Source organism: Polypterus senegalus, chromosome 1 (genome assembly GCF_016835505.1).
Source record: "Polypterus senegalus isolate Bchr_013 chromosome 1, ASM1683550v1, whole genome shotgun sequence".
NCBI lineage: Eukaryota > Metazoa > Chordata > Cladistia > Polypteriformes > Polypteridae > Polypterus > Polypterus senegalus.
In genome coordinates this window covers 279856886-279880555 of record NC_053154.1, presented here as the reverse complement: position 1 = coordinate 279880555, position 23670 = coordinate 279856886, and the positions used below count along the sequence as shown (strand labels likewise).

Sequence of the window (23670 nt, the reverse complement as noted above, 5' to 3'; positions counted from 1 at the left end):
CTTCGTTCTTAAAAAAAGTCCCATCCACACGTGCACTGTTTTTTTAACAAATCTCCATCCACATGAAAATGCACAAATCTGCTGCCAAGAGCGCCTAAGTGAACTGTAATTGCTTCACACACTTGCCTTACAATTTGAGAAACCACCTGCCTTGACAACCCAAAAGGTGTTTGCCGTCTTTCGTAATCTCCTCTCATCTGTTAAACAGTAGAGCTTGCAGGCAACTTTTTTGACAACACTGACAGGTGATCTCATTATAAGTGTCCTTCTTTCGATGTGCGGGCGAAGCAGCTCACTCAAAGACAACAACGATGTCCTTGACAAACGAAAATTCTCTCGGCCTTCTTCAGCAACAACAACTTCGTTCTCAAAGTTGTCCCACCAACTAGATGTCTGACTGGGTCTTGCCTAAAACTGGCAATGCTGGCTGCTGGGTCTGTGTCGTCAGAGTGTTCGATGTAGCAGTGACCTCCATAGTGCATTCTGACGCCTCTGTTGCTCAATATGGTGATAAAGTAATTGTACGCTTAAATGTAAGCATGTAAAAAATTTGGTTAATAAAGTTGACACCAGCAATAAAATTAATAAAAATAAAAAAAATAATAAATAAATAAAGTTGACACCAGGACTACTTTAGCTATGCCCGCCATTGCACGAAATTGCCTCACGTAAGCAAAACAGCTAATGGCACACAGACTGATGTCAAGCAAAGAAGATGCCGGCGCACACTCTGATGTTACAAGCCAAAAACTCCATTTTCCCTGTCTACACATAAATAGGGAAGACTGAGTTTGTAAATATCTTCACTCTGGAAGGAATTTTTCAAAAGGTTCATTTTCAGGAACCAAAAATGCAGTTTTCACGTGGATGAAAGACCAAAACACATACAAAAAGTTATGTTTTAAAAAATACCCGGGTACATGTGGACTAGGCCTAAGAAACAGCTGCCTGCCCACTCCAGGGTTTTCAAATACAACAACGTTTATACAGAATGGAGTGATAAATAAAAAATAAAGAGAAAGTACCAATTCTGTGAGTGAAAATGCCTTGTGAATGTGAGAGATCAGAGGACTATGGCCAGACTTATGCTTTCTAAAAGAAAGGCCACAAATACTCAGATAACAGCTCTTTAACAAAGTGGTGGGAAGGAGGACATCAAAGATTGCACAAAGTGGCAGTGCATGAAGGACATGAGCTACAGCAGCAGAAGACCACAGTGGGTTCCACTCCTTTCTGCTAAAAAAAGGAAGTTGAAGCTACATAACTAGATGACTTAAGACTGGAAAAATGTCAAGTGGTCTGACAAATCTTAATATCTGAGGCAACAAATGGAATTTTTTACGGGTCTTCTTGTTCTCAGCAAGTATAAACAAAACTAGTAAAAAGTTATCTTACCCAATCCATGTTGAATACAACCTCTCTTGAGGCGCTGAAATCTAGAATCAAGGGAAAAACAAACATGTCAGCTCTACAATGTTAGAAATATGCTTGGATTACTTTGTATCTGCTGCCTCATGGATCCAGTGTCCCAAATTCACGTTATCTTCACTGTCTCTTTGGGTCTGCCAGAGTACACCAGTTTTCCTCTTTTATTTATGTTAGAATTCTAAACCGGTTCTGTTGTGAACTGGTGAACCATAAAAGGTTGGTTCTTGGACCGTTAACTGGATTAAATGAGTTTAAGAATAGCATATTAGGTTACTCAGTATCTATGAATATTGTAACATCTTCATTATAACCCCTAGGCCCTAAGAATATTCTTAATTTTGTGTGTGCTCTACGATGACTTTTACACTGGTGCTCACATTGGTTTTAGGCTCTATAATGCATTGTAGGCACAAGAGGAACTTTTATATGGTAAGCCAAATGATCATTTATTGATGAATATAAATGGATTAAACATTTCTAAAAATATTTAAAGACTTGACTCTAAAATGTTTATAGATTATTATATCTTCAAATGCAAATAAGATTTCTATAGACATATCCTTATAAACCCAGTTTCAATTTGCAGGGGTTAGAGGCACAGGACCCCCACAAATGTGAAAATCCGGAAATACATTTTGGGCCCATTTATATTATATATTCTAAGTTTAATTCACTAAATAAAATGGAAAAGTTGCAAGAAACACAAGACAGAATGATCACTCTGCTAGCAAATCACGTGTGTGAGGCTGGCTGATGGGACAAAGTGCGTAGTTCAGCAGTTCTTTAGTAAACTGTAATTTTTTTTTTTTTTTACAAAATGTATGTTATTATAATAAAGTTGTGTATATACCTGCATTTATGGCATCAAATGACAAAATGATTAATACTACAGATACAAAAAGCAATTTACTAAAACACTAAGCACAAAATGATAACCGATGAACACAATGCCATCCAGTTTCGTAGATGCAGGTGATGATGTGTTGAAAATAAAATCACCCATGAACAGCCTTCTGAAAGTTATGTAAGCTTTTGTCTGACTGTGATGCCAATGTAAGTGAAGATTTGCAGAAACTGGGAGCTCTCCCCAGACAAATGCGTTTTCCAACCCAGATAGAACAAGAACACAAATTCAGAGAAAACTGTAACCTGATGGGTGTAATTGTAATCCAAAAATTCACTGAGGCATTAAAACAAAAATATACCACCGACTGCAATCCTGCCAGCTTCTTATACCTCACTTTTAAATTTAGCGCCCTCATCCTGTTTCACCCAGCTGCCCTCGCTGCAACTGCTGAAGCTGTCCTATGACGCAGTATGTCCAGAACTGCTGGTATTTGCAGTCCATTTAGGTAGTGCAGCTACAGTGTCATCTGTGGGGTGGGCCGCAAAACTCACAAAATAAGTTCCATTTAATCATTGAAAACAAGCCCAGGAATAGGTGGATCCGTGAATCGTACATCTGTGAATAGTAAAAGATAACTTGTGATTTTATTTTAAAACTGTTATTAAATAATATGTTTATTATTTTGAACTGTTCGGATATCTTTAGATGATTTACAGATATTGTTCAATTAATTCCTGGCTATTTAGATATTTGCTGAATTGATGGGTGGCTGAGTAGTTAAGTGGTTAGCGTAGCTACTTTAACAATTCGGTGACATGAGCTTGAATCCTGTGTCTTGTCACTATTTCTGTAAAATGTGCCCATTCTCCCTGTGCCTGCATGGGTTTCCTCCAGGAACTCGGGTTTTCTTATTGACACCTCAAAAATGTGCAGGTAAACTGGCGACATTTCACTGTGCAACACATTAACCATTATTTTGTTAAGTAGCTATATGTATAAACTGCTAGATACATATTGTGTTTGCAGAGGCTGCTTTATTTTATCTTTCCTTTTTGGCCTTTTCAATATACCATACCGAAATATCATTCTAAAACCCACTTCTCCCAATTCACTGGGCCTTTGAAAATCTTACCTTGTAAATACAGTTTCACCTATTACTTTCAAGCTTATCAGCCATGCAACATGTAACCAGAGGTAATTTTGTTTAACCTACTTTGATTTTGACATCTTTTGGTGCAAGTTTCTTTACTTCACTCAGTAGTCGGTCCCCAAATCCTAACAGAAAAAAGAAAAATACCTGTAGTACAGCAATTAGCATTTTACAATGTTTAATTTTTTTTGCAAACTCTTCACTGTTCCTGTGTTTCTTTTATATGTTTAGATTATATTAGATTAGATTAGTTTTATTAATCACAAAGTGAAATTCATATGCATACAGCAGCAGAAACATACAAACAAGGGTGCAGACTCACAGGACAAATAATACAGCCAATCAATCAATATGTAAATAAAAACAAACAAGTACATAAATGTATATTGTTCAGATATTGGTATTTCAAAATAAACTTAATGAGTGACCCGGGATGAAGCATTTAAATGACTGATAGCTGTGGGCAGAAAAGACCCCAAGAGGGGCTTCTTTGCACACCATGGCAGAATGAGCATGTGGCTAAAAATGCTTCAAGAAAGCGCCTCCTGGAGGGGACAGAGGGGATTTTTCATGATTACCCATAAAACCCACACTGCATATAGCTGTCAAATACATAGTGCTTCAAATCTGCAGCTCCTAGTCACTGAAATGGACAGAAAAGCGATACTTAACCTTCCTTTTTCTTGCACCCAATTTAATGAACGGGTTAGTCAAATAATGATATTAAATGTTATGTCCAGGGATTTGACAATATGTTATCATATTTTTATATTTGTGATGTTTGTGGTTTTATTTTATTCTATTTAATCTATTACTGTAGGGGCAGAGTGGTCGCTCTGAGGCTAGGGATCTGCACTGGCAATCAGAAGGTTGCCGGTTTGAATTCTGTAAATGCCAAAAGGGTCTCTGCTCTGTTGGGCCCTTGAGCAAGGCCCTTAACCTGCAATTGCTCCGTCCTGGGTATGACGTTAATCTGCATCCATCCTTGCATGTAGGCTCTCCAACCTGCAGGGAAACACCTGGGGGTTGGTGGCAGAACTGGCACTCCAGTCACCATAAAATCCTCACACTGTTCCACGCCATCTGCACAAGTGTGGTGCTGAGGTGTCACCCGTTGCATGGCTGCACTCGGGTCCTAATCTGGGATCCTGAGTTGGTTTGTCGTGTGGTTGGTGCGGCAGTGCACTGTATCAGCGCATATTCCTAACCTCTCTCTCTCCTAATCTCTTAGGGAGATTATCATTGTGGATAACAACTGATCATCAATTGATTTAAATGATTAAATAAAGTTTAAATTTGACAATTGTCATCCCAGCACTCATACCCTTTAAGTAATTTAAAAAAAAAATATTGCATCTTTTTTCAATAAATGCCTTTTGCCTTGGGTGCCTCCTGTGGAAAATGTGAATGTTCTTCCTGAATCAATAATTAATAAACAGATTATTATTCAGACAGCACAAAGTTTAACCAAAAAGAAAATTCTAAAAATGTGAATCATGGGAGTGTCTGTTACTTGCCTTTTACGAATAAATACAAAGATTATTTCTTCTATTGACACCAAAAGACAATTTCAAAGATACTAAGAAATAGAAAAAGTCACTTCTGTAATAACATGATTTATAACTAAGAATTCTCACCTCTGAAAAGTGTGGATCCTCCAGAGAGGACAATGTTGGCAAAGAGTGTTCTCCGCAAATCCATATCCGATTTCTGGATGGCAAACACAAGCACCTCATGGATGCCTTCACATTCCTCTCCTATCAGATCAGGTCTAAAAAGCAGCTCAGGAGCTCGGAACCGAGCTGGTCCAATCTACAACATAAAAGAGATATCACCGACTTCTGGATCACATATCATAAAAGGGACTGTTGGCCATGCCTTTTAGATAACACTTTCAATGATTACCTCTCTGCATGAATTTCAACGTTTACTTTACAATTATAGCCACGTTGGGGAAGCGACTTCTCACCATAGACTGGGGACCAAAGATGTTCATAGGGACATCTGCTGGCAGCAGAACAGATTAACCTATGGATGGAGTTCCCTTTGTACCTGGGGCAGAACTAACATAGAAATGAAACCTTTTTCTTTGACACAGTAAAACAGACCTACATTTCAATCACAGGCTGAAACCTCAACATTATACTGCACACCTTTCTACTACCCAAAATGTCAGTTATGTTAAATCTCTAAGAAGGTAATTATGATAAGTGTTACTTTAATAAATATATGGAGACTAAGAGATCTCCCCAAGAGCTGTATTTTATTAAGAAAATTGTTAAGTAGAATAAATATTCCTCTGCTTTCTAGCAGACACTGAGGCATTCCAAAAACAAGCTGTACCTAATGGGCCCTTAAGGGGGAAAATACCAGTAAAATAATTATAATGTATTTTCACATCAAATGTGGGATTTCTTCTAATATTTTGTGTGAGTGTATGTACTGTACTTGTTCAAATATTATTCCTCAGTAATCCTTGTGTTATCATTAAGTTCTGCAGTATTGTTAATGAAAATAAGTAGGCTACTTTGTGGAAAAAGGTCTGAAAGATGAAGAACTCAGCACGATGGAAATCACAAACTGCCTTATATTGGCTCTTTGAATAAGAGTGGGTGGTCCAAGGTACAATGCATGGAGCCATTAAAACATTTTAGGACAGTCCTCATTTCCAGAAATTAGTCAGGTGCTGGAAGTGATCACTAAACAGAGAATAAATGACTGCCATTTGGTACAGCATTTGGACACAGGCAGCAGACTATAAGTCATGAGTGCAAGCTACTGTGGACAGCCTTTCAGAAAAGGAAAAGATTGGGCTTATTATGTAAGTGGGCCAGCCACACCTCTGCACGATTTGTCTAGGTAGGCCCAAGAGCTACTCTCACAGGTATATACTTTGCAGTATTTAGTCACTGTGCATCTCCCCTTATGTGCAGGTTAAACTGACATATATAAAACTAGATAAATGAACTTATTGAAAATTTAGATTTCAGTCTAAGAAAAGTGGCCATTAAACTAAGCCCACTGATAAGCAAAATCCTCTAGAAGAGTGTTCATCAACAAAACATTTTATGTGTTAAACACAGTAAGGATTGCTTCATAAATATACTTGGTGTTTTGGACAACTAATAAATCTGCCATATAAGTTAGTACCACATATAACAAAAATCTCTTTACTAGGCCTGCATTTATAAACTCTGCACACTATGGTGGATTAGTTGTTGTTGCTTACTCCTCTCAGTACACCCACTAAGCATGAAACAATGTTTAATATACATTTTCTGCTTCTCTACCACATAAAGTTCATCTCACAGTAGATGTTCAGCCTGGGTTGTAATTAGAATTTACAGTGATAGCTGGCATGTGTTGGGGCCACGCAATCACAGTCAAAGTAGATGTGGTCAAGCAAGACAACAATGGGAGTGTGAAATCCAAAAATTAAGATGGGTTTATCTGGCACGAGCAATATTTAGTGTATCATTGTGGTCTGTGTTTTCAAACAGCTTAGGAAATATTACTGTTTCATATAGAACTCATTTCTACATGTTATGTTACATTGGTTGCTTTTCCTTTTAGTCTAGCCTTATTTTTTCCTCCTTTATTACACTATATTAATATGGGATCCAGAGGAAGTTTCCAGAGTTTTACAAGCAACAAGGGATAGTTGATTGGTTTTAGTCACCAATATAATACTTTGAAGTTATTAGAAGGATTATAACACATGTGGGTCGGCCCCACGCTACCGGGACACATTGGGAGCCTCTCCAACCCGCCAATAGTCATGACCGGGATGAGCGGAGCAGACAAACACACCAAGGAAGGGGATGGTGAAAAGTATTTAAGTGCTTTTATGGAAATAAAGCAACCAAAACAAGTGTCCAAAAAAGCGAAGTGCTCAAAAATTCAATGGATAAATAATCCATAAAAAGTCAGTGGCTGTGGAGGTTAAAATTATTCCAAATAAATATCCATCAAACAAAGTTAAAAAAACAGGCAGGAAAACATCTATGAAACGCTGCTGAACCTCGGTGCCCCTTTAAAACCTTCTTCTCCTGGGCCGTGTCTCTAATGTCAATCCTCCAGGCATCAGAGGGGAGCCACTGTGTCCTGCTCTGCACCAACCGCTACCTTTCCAGGCTCCACCTAGTGAAAGCATGCTCTGTCCTCTCACACGCTGCCGATCCATTGGCACCTCCCGGCGAGAGCACACTTCTGAGCACAATGGTCACTCCTGCCACTTATGAACCCTTGAGGTCCCTCTTGAGCACTGGCCACACACACTCTTTCCTGGGGGTCCATACCCATCTGCCTGCTTCCTTTCTTTGTGCTCACTCAGTCACTCACTCATGTCTTCTCTTCTCTCGTTCTTTAACTTCCATTCTCTCTTGTTCCTTTCTTTTTCTGATTTTGCGCTCCCCTTTTTATATACTGGGGTGCAGTTGCAGGTGTGATTGCCTGATTGCCGACCCGGGCTAGTAATAAGATAATCAGACCGCCTCTTGGACAACTGCCGAGAAAATTACACTCAATTTTCACAGTAAGAGGCAATTCCTTATAGTACACAAATAGTACATTCATTTTTCACTGCCTAACACCCTAAAGTTAAATAACTCTGTTTTGAGCCATTCATGCTTAATTTAGCCTTTGGCTGTAATCCATCTGTGTCAGTCTTGCTGCTAACTTCAGTAAGTGTAGGTTCTGTAAAATGTGTTAGACACTAACATATAAGCATGCTTTAAAAAAATAAATAAACATCAATTTTTAAAATGTCACTCTTTTGATTAACTGAAAATTAAGCAAAGAGAATGGTTGGATTTCCCAAATAAAAATAAATAGATTGCATTGTTTTTGTGTTATGTGATTTCCTCTACATGCTCTTATACTATTTTCACCTTCCATACTCAAATCAACCTCACAGTTAAAAGTATAACCAGCTCAGGTTTGAGGGGTAAGCACATTTTTCCCTCTTCAGGTTAGGTTGATTTTAAGGACAAATTAAATGACTTGCTTAGTGTCACACAATGATTTGAGCCCCTGATGTTGTGGTTTCCAGTCCAGTGACACAGAGGACTTACTGAATAAGACTATAAAAAGTCCACATCAATGTCAGACATTTTAACATACCTCAATTGTGCTTCCGTCTGGTAAAGTATATTGTGCTTTTTCTGTATCTAATGTCTCATCCTTTTGTGGGTTTATGGATAGGAAACAGGCACGCTAGAAAACCAAAAAATATTTCAAGTCAGGGAGTTTACTACATAAAAAATGTAAAGCAAGAAACATTGCTGGATTCAGCTTCACTATGTGGTCTAAATAAAGACGGGGAAAAAAAAGAGTTTTGTCCCCATATGATGGAAACAAACCATATAAACAAATAAACACATAGCTGGTGTTCTCCTAAAATTGACAAGCAGGAATCTGCATCCCTCGAAAAATGTCTGCTTATTTTTCATCCAGCTTTGTTCTAAATAACAGGATTCATAATCATAGGCTGAGGGCTATCATCATAGAATTAGATAGAAGGTAGGAAACAACCCGGAGGCCCACTCACTTACACAGTCACTTGGGCAGTGTCTCTGTGGAACTGTATGTTCTCCACATGTCTATGTTACGGCCAAAACCTGAAGTTCGGCCAGTTCCCGAATTGGGCGGCCATTTCGCATTGTGGCCGCAAGATGTAGCCAAAGTCCGAAATACTAGAAATGACCAGCGTATATGCTACTTTGGCTGGCCATTTTGCAAAGTGGCGAGAACTCCCTGGCCAAACTCCGATGTGCTGATGTAAGACTGTCCGCTCAAGGTGCTAAGATGCTTAAAAACTTTCAGATGCAGATTCAGAAGTTTTCCATTCTGCACGAGAAACTGCTCAAGGCAGGTCTTGTTCAGAAAGCGGACGCCACTTGAGATGGCCTTCCCCTCGCCCAAACACTAACCTGAAGGTCAACAACATAAGTCCTTGATGTTAAGTCACTATTTTAGGGCTAAAATGATAACAGAAATGTGGAACCTACTTATATACCTAATCTTAATTATTGTGAAACAACCAAGTGGCGTCCGCTTTCTAAACAAGAGCCACCAAGGCTATACTTGATGCAATTGCACTACTAAGTGAGCAACAAATCGCTGCTCATGCCTTTTTTTTCTTCCGACTTTGACCGATCTCCCCGTGCCATTTTGGCTGGCTGGCCAAATCCTGAAATCAGGGAAAAGATCAGTCATTGGCCGGTCAATTTACAGTGACAATGGCTATTTGGCCAGCCACTTCCCGCTTTGTCAGATTTCCGGTTTTGGCCGTAATATCTATACAATATACAGAAAACAATCACAGATTAGGTCTAAAGCAAATTAGTTTCACATGGCAAGTACCTCTTTGATAGTCTTCACAATTTCAAACTCAGAAGACGTATGGAAATCATAGCCCTCTTTGCGGAGGTACAGCCTCAGGTAGCGAGAGACATCCCGACCAGCAATATCAATCCTCATGATGGAGTGGGGCATGGCAAAACCTTCATAAATGGGAACTGCGTGGGTGACGCCATCACCAGAATCCAAGACTACTCCAGTTGTCCTTCCTGTTGCATACCTACAAAAATATTTGGACATTAAAAACAAAGCATTAATTCTTTGTGAGCTATATATTAACATCATCATAACTAACAATCCTTATTTTTAAAGTGGCATGAACTCCATTCCAAACCAGTTTGCTAGCACAATAAATCACAGCCTATTTATGACACATATATTTTTTGGCAAATGGGTCTTATGTGCATATGGTTCATTTTTAGAGCATAATATTTATATCTGAATGCCTGGGTCAGCGAGTTAAAGGAGAAGATGATAAGAGATATTTGTCTCTAAATACTGAAAAATAGAAATGTTAGTTTTTGGAGGAAATGATGTTGACAGCAACAACATTTTGTCATTCTTTAACTCAGTTGGAATCACCATTAGTTTGCACTCAATTTTGGTGCTATTTTTGACTCTAGCAAGACATTTAAAACACACATTACAAAATAATTTTTTCCATCTTAACTGTTTTCTAAATATGCAAGATACTGAGAAATTAATCAATGCATTTATTTCTAGTAGAAGTGACTACTGCAACGCGTTATTCTCTGGCTGTTCAAATCGTTCTTACCTTATTCTTTGTATGTTTTAACAAATTTGCATTTATATGTGTCCCGGTTCTGTATTTAGTAATTAGTATAATCTATACTTTGATTTTAACTGAGAATTGTTCACAGTGCTCTGTGCCTGCACTCAGTGAACAGCTCTATACTACAAAGAAAAAAATTAAATGATATTTTACATAATCAACTGGTTTCAAATGTAGATCCTGGTGGGCCACAATGGCTGCAGATTTCTATTCCAGCAACTTTCTTAATTATTACTACTATTAATGACACATACTTTACATCGCCAAGACATCTTATTAAGTAAAACAACACGTATCATTAATTCGGTTTCAATTATAAAACCGGTTGCAGTAATAATCTGAAGACATTAGAACCCACCAGGAACTGAGTCCAAGACTCCTGCATTAGGGCTTGGCAGTACAACCTCTGTGACACATTATATATTTCTAATACTTATTGGTTTTCTGAGGATATCATCCAAATGTTTTTAGACTTGGACCAGCTCAGTATTCATTGTTAACTGGCGGCTTTATAAGGAAAAATAAGCAATTTGGGTTTGGGAATCTTAAAAATTGAGTCAATAAAAATGAAGGCAATTTAATATGTTCCATAGGCAGCAGAAATTGGCTACTATGTAATTAGGAAAGCAGCTGGAACAAAACCTTGCAACCCCTGCGGAACTCCAAGATCTGAATTTGAGGCTTCTGACTTACATAAATGCTTTCAATAAAATCAGAAAGGACCGAAATAAACATAAATCCATCTTCTGTCACCATTCCTGTCATGCTACAGAGTTTATTTTCTCAAGTTTGTGCTACAGATTAAATGGAAGACATTCAGTGAATTATGTCATTTTGTTGCCTTTGTAACAATATGGTTTGGTGTTCATTTATTGACTAGTGAGGTATATTAGTTTCAATTGCTAATATATAAATAAAATTTCTTTTTAATTAATGGACTTTTAAGAAAAGCCCAACGTGCAAAAAGATATATTTTTTTAAGTTTTTGGTACATTGCAGAAAAGTTGTACAGAGGTGAATTCAGTTTGTTTTGTAGAACACAATGGGCAGCCAAAATAATTAAGCACTGCTTCCCACAGGGGAAGAGGGGGAGGAAGCCTGAGAACAGCTATTGTGCTCGTGATAACCAAGGTAACTTCAACATTTCCCAGGAGACAAAATATGAAGCCGCCTGTAGTTATTTGTTGGCGCTTGGACAATTCTTGTGGATCATAATTCATTTTTCAGACAAGGTGCTAATAAAAAATTTGCAGTTTTGATTTTTTTCTTATGTGAATTTAGGGCTGCATGCAATACCTTGTAGTGCGTTATGAAATACAAATAGAACCTGACTTGAGGTTCAAGATTGCTTTGTCATTTATAAGAAGTACAATGGAATAGTGAAATAGTGACTAATCGGTGAAAAAGTAAGTACTCCTCATGAAATGTTTTTTTCTGTTTTAACATAAGTGGACATATCAAGATTTGGTCTTTAAACAGAATTCATATATAAAGGTAATGTAATAAAGCAAATGTTACGCCACATTTACTTTTTGTAGTCCATTGTATAATTTAAATAAATATAAATGCCAATTTCACATGTGGAAAAAGTAAGCACACCGTACATTTATCTCTACTTCAAATACCTAACATTTGAATCAGGTGTACCAGAACGGGTGCTAATGGTTAGAACATCATTAAATAGGATCTTAGAGAAATCCTTCTTATTGAAACTTCAGACATTCAGGGTATATCCAAACTACAACATTTTCATGTAAAAATAGTTGTTTTTTTTTTTTTAACGACAATGATCTCTGTTTGCACTAGCATTTTCACATTGTAGTTTCATCCATATTAAATGGACAAAAAATGCATAGCATGTAATTGTCTGCATACACTGGGCATTAGCACAGCATAGATATACACTGTGTGATTTTTGGCACAATGTTATGCCCGATTTGATTTTGTGAGCTGGCCTGAGTTTTAGCTTCATTGGCCGTCGTTTCATGTACAGTATGACAGTATGAGAGTGTTGTGATGCTCAATTGCCTCTCACAATTTGGCTGTTGCATGAGAAGAAGAATCTAAGCCGCATCAGAAAATTAATTTGGCTGTACATATTGTATATAATGCACTAGTGAACCCTCACCTGAAGTACTGCACACAATTTTGGTCTCCATGCTACAAAAAGACATAGCAGCACTAGAGAAAGCCACTAGAAGCGCAAAGTATGAGTTATAAAAGAGTTCAACCCTTTCAGTTTAAGAGAGATGAAGAGGTTTGAAATTATTAAGGGAATTAACACAGTGGATCCCAGCTGTTGCTTTAAAATAAATCCTTTAGCAAGAACACAGGAACATGGTTGGAAACTTAAGAGCAAATCTTGCAAAAATGTTAGAAAGTTTTTCTTCACGCAAAGAACCATAGAGGCATGAAAGGAATTACCAGGTAGTGTGGTACACAGTAGGACTTTAGGGACCTTCAATCTTGAATTGATATTACTTTGGAAAATCTAGGTGAATGGGATTGGTGAGTTTATTGATGTGAATGGCCTGTTCTAATGTTTTAACGTTCAGATGAGTAAGGTACAAGATGACTTACAGACTAAGCACTGCCTGCATTGATATAAACAGAGCTGGAACATTAAAAGTTTCAAAGAAGACCTCAGCTGCCCGTTCTCTGTTCTTCCGTGGATTGAGGGGGGCCTCAGTTAGCAATACAGGGTGCTATAAAAGAAAACAGAGATACAGTAAATAAAAAATTCAAAGCATACACCCATTGCAATAGACTTTTATAAAGCAGTAACATAATTTTGGAAATTTTTTACTAAATCTCTACAATGGCCATTAACAGTAGGTACTCAATCCCTTTTTTTCAATCCATTATTATTATTATCGTTTTCATTTCAGTTTTTTAATGAGGGTCATGGCAGCAACGTGCTGAACTCAGCTGCCCAGGCTATTCTCACCAACCTCTTATAATACCTCCTGGGAAATTCCTGGATGGTCCCAGCCCAAATGAGAGATATAATCCGTACACCATGTCCTTGGTCTGCCCTTGTTTTTTATGAAGTGGGCTATGCCTTGTACACTGCTAATGAACTCACATTTACTAACTGCAAACTTAAATACATCCATCCATCCATCCATTATCCAACCCGCTATATTCTAACTACAGGGCCACAGGGGTCTGCTGGAGCCAATCCCAGCCAACACAGGGTTCAAGGCAGGAAACAAACCCCGGGCAGGGCGCCAACGCACCACAGAACTTACAAATACAGTAAAGGGATATTTACTAATCCACTAGACAGTTTTTATCTAGAACACTACCATGTTAACCCTTGACAGGATGCTTAACCACAACAAAATCGACTCTATATCTCAAGCCAGATTTATTTAACCAGAATAATAATGACAGAATATAACCAGAATACAAATCACACAAATTCCCAAAAAGTACATGATAAAAAACCTTGCACACATGAGAGAAGAAAATGCAGTTTCAAGCATACAGCAACTAGGTCAGGACTCGTAGAACTGGGTGGCTGTGGCACTAACAAGTACTCTACCATAAGGACTGCTCAAAACGTTGGCCACATTTTATACATATTTCAGGAAATGTCTGCAAGTTATTCTGAGGCTAATCTGAAAAGTCAAGCTTGCTACTGCAGTGTTCACCACTCAGCACATTTGCTAAGTAGTGGCTCCTAAAATATCATTGTGTTATGATGTAAATTTTAAAGAACAGACGGTCATTTCATTTTTTTAGGCAAAGAAAGAGTCAAGACTAAACATCCACAGTAAGTAAGTGAAACAATATATTGCCTCCTCTTTGGTGTCCTAAAAGATGTAATCCGTACAAAAACTTTTGGGAGTGATGACAAAGCTATTGAAGAAGTGACTGCAATTACTAAAAGAAGTAGAAACGAATCTGTTCTAATTTACAAAGATTAGGCACAAAAGTCAGGAATGCAGCAAATATATATTTGTATATATCTGTATATATGCTATGTGTAGGCTCAAGCACATGTAGAATAAGATATTAGCAATAACAAGGAACTGTTTTGCAAGACTTTCTGGGCAAAAGTTATCAATATGCAAAATACAACCTTGGCTTCAGATTTGCTTATGTATGAATTTTAATGAAGCAACCATAAGTGTAATATTGTACTACCTCTTCTGAAAATGTCTGAAGCTGGTCTTTGGAATAGACATACTGCCAAATTCGCTCCATATCATTCCAGTCTTTAACAATTCCATGTTCCATAGGGTAACGGACTGTAAGCAAGCCCCTGTGCTCCTATGGAAAGAAGAATTCCAACATTTATTAAAATAGCAATCAATTTTTATTTTATATAGTACAATTATTTACTGTATAGTTTTGACTTTTTATTGAGTACATCACCATAAAGAGCTTTACACATAAATGGTATAAAAAAAATACTGAAGGATGTAATTAAAAACTACAAGCAGACAAATTCTGAACAGTCCCTACAAATAAATATGAAGAGATATTGCATGAGACTAAACTGACAGTATGAGCGATCGACATAGCAGAATGAGGAGAGATAAGACATTTCGAGAATAAGCAGTTACAGGTATGTCTGATTAAAATGCGTAACATATAAAATTTATAAGACTGTGACTACTGATGGAGCCTTATGGAAAGACCTTAGGAGACAATGCAATACAGTATTTGGGACTAAAGTGTAACATTTATAAATAAGCAGTAACTAAAAACAAGTGACAAAGTATCAGAATACTTGAAAGGGATTTAAGAAGATTCAGTGTTCTGGGAATATTAGTAAAGTAGTAAATTAAACATTAAAAAACATTAATTTTTAATTAGTGACAGATGTTTTAAAGTGTCCAGGAGCCACCTCTGCTCTGTTTTGTATTGTCCCACCAGCCCTCCTGTTTTCCATCTAAACTGATTATAGCCCCTAAAGAGGGTCACTCTCCAAAGATCAGCATGGCTGCCATTAAGTACAGCAGACAGAACCTAAGCTCTATGAATATGAACTGTTTTAAATTAAATAAATGGAAGACTTCATATTACATTTAATTAAATTATATCTTAACTCACTGTACAACTATAGAGGATCAGCTTCGCAGATGACAGAATTAGTAACAAAACACTAATACTGGTAAAACTCATTGACACATATTTAAACACTGCTCTTGCATCAATTTCATTATGATAACTACAAATGCAGGCCTAATAAAAAAGAAAAACAATCTTTAAAATGTGTGTCAGTACTGCTTCTTCTATTCCCTAGTATCTGAGATAACTATAGTACAGCAGCATTTAACAAAAAAAATACATATGAAAATAAAAAATATAAACATTCATGACATATACAGAAGGTCAGTGATGATAACATTAAGTTATGATTAATTAATATGGCTAATAAAAAATTTGAACCTTTCGAAGATGGATTTATCATAATGCAACATTTAAGCGTTGTCATGGTCATTCTTTTAGATGCAGTCATTGTTCAGAATGTTAACTTCCAGTTTCACGTTTAGTATTTAATAAACACCTCTGTTCGTTCATCCATTTTTTTCATCAGCAAAATCCATTCCAAGTTTGCAGGTGGCCAAAGTTTATCATATAGCTATTGGGGTAAGAAAACAACTAGCCACGGCTAGCACACCAGTCCACCACAGAATTAACACTCATACTGAAAGTACACACGCTTAATCACATCAGGCTGATTTTAGTCTCATTACATTACATAACAAGGATGTTTCTGAGATTTGGGAAGAAACTGGAGGACCTGGAGAAAACCCACATGGACATTTGAGGAAATACAAGCTCTACAAAGACAGCGACAAGCTGAGACATTAATTCAGCTCAATGAGGCTAGAGAGAATACCCTTTCTTTATTCTTCTTATGATATTGACAAGCAGGGTGTTTATTGTTAAATCAGTTTTCTGATTTTACTATTTAAGAAATAGAAACACATAGAAGTAGCATCTAATGACCAAAAAAAAAACTGAGATCAGTGTCACATTGTTATTTTTGTATGTAACAACATTGCTAAACAAAAGTCTTTGGGGGAAAAAACAAAATGATTAGAACTTGACTTAAGCAAGAAGCCTGCCATTAACAATTCTTTCAACTACTTTGTTGAAAATAAGGATAATTAAAATGAAGACCTTATTTGAAATAGGGACTTAGAAAATGGATGGTTAGACAGAATGAATCGATTATAATGAATCAGTTTAATGGAATGCAACTAACCATGTAGATATCCATCCATCCATTATCCAATCTGCTATATCCTAACTACAGGGTCATGGGGGTCTGCTGGAGCCAATTCCAGCCAACACAGGGTGCAAGGCAGGAAACAAACCCCAGGCAGGGCGCCAGCCCACCGCAGGGCACACACACACACACACACTTACACAGCAAGCACACACTAGGGACAATTGAGGATCGCCAATGCACCTAACCTGCATCTCTTTGGACTGTGGGAGGAAACAACCATGTAGATATGTGCCATGTAATAAATTCAACGTGTTCACAAAAAGTCACCAAGATCTCCTGAAGGATAAAGCGATGTCCTCAGCTACTCTTGGTTCAATGGATGATAGAGTTGTTAATTTTACTGGACCCAAATTTTCAAATTACCTACCCAAAGACTTTACATCTGTTGATATGCGTCATTCCTTAAAAAGCAATTTAAATCCCGACTACTGAACACTTGGAAAATCCCTCCCAGTGTTACTTTCCCTCAACAGGTACTTCTGTTATTTTCATCTAGAGATTCGATATTTTTTTTGCTCTCTGCTTTTTTAGAGGGATTTATGTTATTTATTAATTAAATAATTTCTTAATTAAATTATTTATATTATTAATTAAATTAGTATCTAACACACTTGTTTGTGTGTAATGATGGTTTGCCTTTTTTATGTTTCTATTGGTCTCTGCTAAAGGTTAAGTATTTTGTACATTGAAAAAAGTTATGTATAAATAAAATGGACTCTAATTACTGAATGAAGATGTACAAAACTGTCATCCATCCATTTTCCAACCCGTTGAATCCAAACACAGGGTCACGGGGGTCTACTGGAGCCAATCCCAGCCAACACAGGGCACAAGGCAGGAACCAATCCAGGGCAGGGTGCCAACCCACCGCAGGACACACACAAACACACCCACACACCAAGCACACACTAGGGCCAATTCAGAATCGCCAATCCACCTAACCTGCATGTCTGTGGACTGTGGGAGGAAACCGGAGCACCCGGAGGAAACCCACGCAGACAAGGGGAGAACATGCAAACTCCACGCAAGGAGGACCCGGGAAGCGAACCCAGGTCTTCTAACTGTGGGGCAGCAGCGCTACCACTGCGCCACCGTGCCGCCCATATACAGACATACAGTAATTTATTAGTTTTGGTCTCTATCTGTCTCTCACATTCTCTGTGGGCCTCAGTAAGCCTTTCCTCTGTCTGTTGCTACCTCACATCCAACATGGGAGCAGTACATTTTAAGGTTCATTCCTTAATGCTGTGTAGGAGGGGAAACCTCTGCAGAGTTGGACAGCAGCAGACAGGTACAGCTAGGTACAGCTCTGATCTGGTATCCCTGGCCTAGAAATGATTCCACTGCCACATGACATAACTTCAGAAGTGTCAATTAGCTATTCTTACAAGACCCCGTGAACCATTATAGAGTGAGTGTGGAGTCAGGTAGATGAGTTTAATGGCTGTTCAACTGGCATGTGGCTATTAGGCCAGGAAAAAAAGGTGAGGAAGGCAAGAAGCAGGTGTTATGTAATACTTGTGATGGTTAAGTGTTTTAACCTCCCCATCCTGTAGAAAACCATTCAGCTTGTTACTTTGTTTCTCCTTATTTAAGTCCTTCTATTTTATTATAAATTTGATTATTGTGACCAATATGATTAGACATGTATTAATAGAACTATTGCTATTACCACAATAGTGGTTATAAAGCTATTTTTTTCCTAATAGTAAGAAGCAATAAGCAAACTAGAGATTCTAAATCAGCCCTGTGTGCATGCCTTGAAATAATTTGGTATCCCTTCCAGGGCTGTGCTGCCCTGTGAACACTTCAACTGGGATAACAACAACATTTACTTATATACAACAAAGTAGCTCAAACTGCTTTACAAGATGACAAAAGAAAGTTACAAGAAGATAAATATATATACATATATTTATATATGTTACATAGTTTACTGTTTAAATAATGTAAATAGTATGTGACACGTTTCCCCCTTATTTGGGCTCATCAGGCGTACACACTCCACTGCAACCCTCGCGGGGATTGAACCACGGACGTCAGCGTTAGAGGTGAAGCCTCTTTACACTGTGCAATGCCGTGTAGTTCGTTTATTTGACAGCCTGGAGATCGGAGTAATTACATTCAACATCCATGGAGGATGTTTGCAGACTGGCAGACCAACCGCATACATTACCTGGTAGGTAACCACCCATACAATCAGATCGGGACTCAGACTACGAATGCTATATAGTGGCGAGTGGCTGGGGGCGGTACCCAGCCGGGACACCTAGACGGACCAGGAGAGGGATTATGCCTCCTCCGGACCACGAGAGGGCAGCCGCCCTATAGGGACCCGTGGTCACCGCCAGGGGGCACCCGGATGCCTGAAGAGCCCTGGACGTCAGCACTTCCGCCACACCAGGAAGTGCCGGCGGAAGTTCATCAAGAGGCACATGGACCACGTCCAGGTGAACATAAAAGGGGCCGCCTCCATTTGGCAGCTGGAAGAGGAGTGGAGGCAGTGAAGAGAGAGGCCATGGAAAAGGCCTGGACTAAAGGGTGATTGGTGCAGGGGCACTGGGTTGTGTGCTGTTGGACATTTATTGTAAATATTGTAAATAAAGTGTATGTGGTGACTTGCAATGATGTCTGCCTGTCTGTGTCCGGGCTGCTTACCACAATATATATATATATATTTAAAATATATTTTAAAGAATAGATAATAAAACAAGGTAAAGTCAGATGGCCGTGAGGATATAAAAAAACAACAACAAAAAAAACTCCAGTTAGGCTGGAGAAAAGAAAAACTAAATCTGCAGGGGTTCCAAGGCCATAAGACCGCCCAGCACTAACTGGGTATTCTGCCTAACATAAATGTTCCTAAATCAAACTGCTTATTTTTCATGCTTTACAAGACAGGATTCAATGAAGCTGATAGATCACCACCACCCAGTTCATCAAAGGACGAATGGATATTTGTGAATTTTAAACTCTTTCAGAAACTTTTGTAGTGCAAAGCAAGTACTAGAGACAATATCTGGAAAAAGAAATCTTTATTTATCTCCATATAGCTACTTTACTACTCTGAAATTTTGCAGTTCTCTTTTCTGAACATTTGATCCGGAAATAGCAGCTAACAATATCTCTGTTTTTTTCAGTTTTTCTTTCTCTCAAAATAAGGATTCTGATGTGGTGGACCCTACATTGAACAACAGCTTCATTTTCTTTGAAAAGATTAGTAGTCCTACCTCTGCTTTTGGACCAATAAAAATATCTCCCTCCAAGGCTCCTGCCATGACTCGCACATGTTTTGGCCGCCCAACACTAAAGAAAAAGAAAACAATCATCAATTATAGTCACGGGGTGGAGGCAGCAGAAAAATGCTGCCTACATTATAATGAAACAAAAGTTGGAAAAAATGTCTTGCTATTTACAGAACAAAAAATTTGAAGAAATGTATTCATTGTACAACAAAAAAGCACATGCATATTCTCTCACAATCTAGTTTAAAAAGAAATGACAAGGACTGGATAAGCAAGGCAAAAGTGATTATATGAAATCTAATGACCTAATTTGAATACACATACAGCATGCCTCAAAACAGACATTTACACTTAAACAATCATTCATCTGTCTTTAATAAAATGTTTCTATTAATTCTAATTTAATATAGGTTCATAAAGATCCCTTACTGTATAAAAAAACATAAAGAACAACTGAAGAGAAGAAATACTGTATATTTCATAGGCATTATGGTAACAATATTATAAAGAACACATACTCTATACAGTATAATAAATGTCACATTATCTGTGCAGACTATAATTAAAGAAATCATGAAGATATCACAGGTGTAACATCAAGATGAAGGGGTATGATTTTCCCTGACTAAATCCGTCAAAATCTGGCTACATGTCACAAAGGTATAATGCTCAATTGGCCTCCGTGAACAACACAGCACTGCTGCAGGGAAAAGAAGCACACAGTTTATGTTGACCACTGACAGAGAATGTGCAAATCCCCACTGGGTAAACTTGAAAATGCCTGAAGGGGTACGGCTGCACATTCACGTAGCGATTTCTCAAAAAAATAGCTTGAATTTCCCACTGGGATTTTCATTCACTGCACCTAGGCTCATTAGATGTTTTTGTTTTATGTTGTGGGTTTTATTCCATCTGTAAGATAAAGGAAAACATCAATTTCTTATATACAATCATATGAAAAATTTGCAAACCCCTCATAATTCTTTGGATTTTTGTTTATTATTGGCTGAGCTTTCAAAGTAGCAACTTCCTTTTAATATATGATATGCATTATGGAAACAGTAGTATTCCAGCAGTGACATTAAGTTTATTGGATTAACAGAAAATATACAATATGCATCATAACAAAATTAGACAGATGCATAAATTTGGGCACCCCAACAGAGATATTACATCAATACTTAGTTGAGCCTCCTTTTGCAAATATAACAACCTCTAGACGCCTCCTATAGCCTGTGATGAGTGTCTGATTCTGGATGGAGTTGTTTTTGACCATTCTTCCATATAAAATCTCTCCAATTCAGTTAAATTTGATGGCTGCCGAGTATGGACAGCCTGTTTCAAATTATCCCATAGATTTTCGATGATATTCAAGTCAGGGGAGTATGACGGCCATTCCAGAACATTGTACTTCTCCCTCTGCATGAATGCCTTTGTAGATTTCAAACTGTGTTTTGGGTCTTTGTCTTGTTGAAATATCCAACTCCTGCGTAACTTCAACTTTGTGACTGATGCTTGAACATTATCCTGAAGAATTTGTTGATATTGGGTTGAATTCATCTGACCCTCGATTTTAACAAGGGCCCCAGTCCCTGAACTAGCCACACAGCATGATGGAACCTCCACCAGATTTGACAGTAGGTAGCAGGTGTTTTTCTTGGAATGCGGTGTTCTTCTTCTGCCATGCAAAGCGCTTTTTGTTATGATCAAATAACTAAATTTTTGTCTCACCAGTCCAAAGCACTTTGTTCCAAAGTGAATCTGGCTTGTCTAAATGAGCATTTTCATACAACAAGCAGCTCTGTTTGTGGCGTGAGTGCAGAAAGGGCTTCTTTCTCATCACCCCGCCATACAGATGTACTTTGTGCAAATTGCGCTGAATTGTACAACGATGTACAGATACACTATCTTTAGCAAGATATTCTTGCAGGTCTTTGGAGATGATCCGTGGGTTGTCTGTATCCATTCTCACAATTATGAGCATATGCCGCACCTATATTTTTCTTGGCCTGCCAGACCTGGGTTTAACAGCAACTGTGCCTGTGGCCTTCCATTTTCTGATTACATTCCTTACAGTTGAAACGGACAGTGTAAACCTCTGAGATAGCTTTTTGTAGTCTTCCCCTAAACCATGATACTGAACCATCTTTGTTTTCAGATGTTTTGAGAGTTGCTTTGAGGATCCCATGCTGTCACTCTTCAGAGGAGAGTCAAAGGAAAGCACAACTTGCAGCTGACCACCTTAAATACCTTTTTCTCATGATTGGACACACCTGTCCATGAAGTTCAAGGCTCAACAAGCTAATCCAATCAATTTGATGATGCAAGTAATCAGTATTGAGCAGTTACATGCACTCAAATCTGCAAAATAGGACCCACATTTTTGCACAGCCAGTTTTTCACATTTGATTTAAATTTCATACAACTAAATACTACTTCACTAAAAATATTTGTTCAGAAAACACCCCAGTACTCAGATGTTCCTAACAAATGAAAGACATACTACTGTTATCTTTTTTGTTGAAAGTAGAGTACATTATTATGCAGGCTGGGGGGGAGGGGGGTGTGGGAGAGTCCCAAACTTTTTCATATGACTGTATATTGTATATGTACATTATATAATTCATAAATCATGTGAGGAAAAACAAGCACTGTTCACAATATGTGGATTTAGCATCTCATGTAGGCAGATATGATGGCTGAACAATAATCAATTGTGTGCAAGCCTGGTATTTATCATACATACTGTATTCTGTATACTTTAGCTTATGATAGGAGTAAAAGCACATGATGTCTGACATACAAACACATACTTTTGGTAGTTTTATTTCATTTTATTTGAGGGTGGTACTAACCATAAGAAAAAAACAAGCCTGAATCATTTTTAATGTACTTTGGTAATAGGGCAAATTCAATAAACATTGACAAGACACTAGGCAGTGAACCTCTGCTGGCAATTATTAAACAAAAGGCTGTGCTTTTTATTCTTCTTTATTTTTAAGAAAAGCAATTAATGCAACCTGTAGCTCGTAAATAAAGTGGCATCTGATCCTTCACAGACATTATGATGTCATCAACTCACAATATAATAAAACTGTAAACAATAAATAACAATTCCAAAAAAAAGAGAAGTTAAAAAATGTCAATCACCAATACTGCAAAAGTGTTCCAAATTACTATAGATCAAGACAATGCAATATTTTAGCAGCTATTTTAAGCATTAAATTGTATATGGAATATGATATGGGTTTAATAAACAAAAAAAAGGAAGCGGAAGCTTTCTACTTAAAAAGAGAAGTTGGAATGTTTTGGGATATTTAAGCATTACCATTTGATTTTTTTTCTTCCACATTTGATTGGTGTGTTTTACAAATAAAAGTTATACATTAATACATCTGCCATTCCAAATGCAACCTGCAAGTCAAGTATAGATGAATGAGAGATCCCACTGCCCATGTCTATGAAAAATCCTCCTGCTCCCCTGAAGAGGACATGGATGGCTTTAGGAGACCCAGCTGTAAGGTTATTATAGTTAACGAAAACTAAAATCAAAACTGAAACTATTATTAAAAAAACATTTTCGTAAACTGAAAT

General features: G+C 37.7%; 1 protein-coding gene across 1 annotated transcript in view; it reads right to left on the bottom strand.

The window, feature by feature from the left end:
• Positions 1-23670, bottom strand: part of LOC120542720 (alpha-centractin) — a 39344-nt gene that overhangs the window by 5197 nt on the left and 10477 nt on the right. Inside the window, exons 3-10 of the mRNA XM_039775358.1 lie at positions 20062-20137; positions 14731-14856; positions 13159-13283; positions 9789-10005; positions 8547-8639; positions 5063-5237; positions 3489-3550; positions 1396-1436 (exon numbers count right to left, since the gene is read on the bottom strand). Of these exons, the coding sequence (XP_039631292.1) occupies positions 1396-1436; positions 3489-3550; positions 5063-5237; positions 8547-8639; positions 9789-10005; positions 13159-13283; positions 14731-14856; positions 20062-20137 (915 nt within the window). The remainder of the gene's footprint in view (positions 1-1395; positions 1437-3488; positions 3551-5062; positions 5238-8546; positions 8640-9788; positions 10006-13158; positions 13284-14730; positions 14857-20061; positions 20138-23670) is intronic.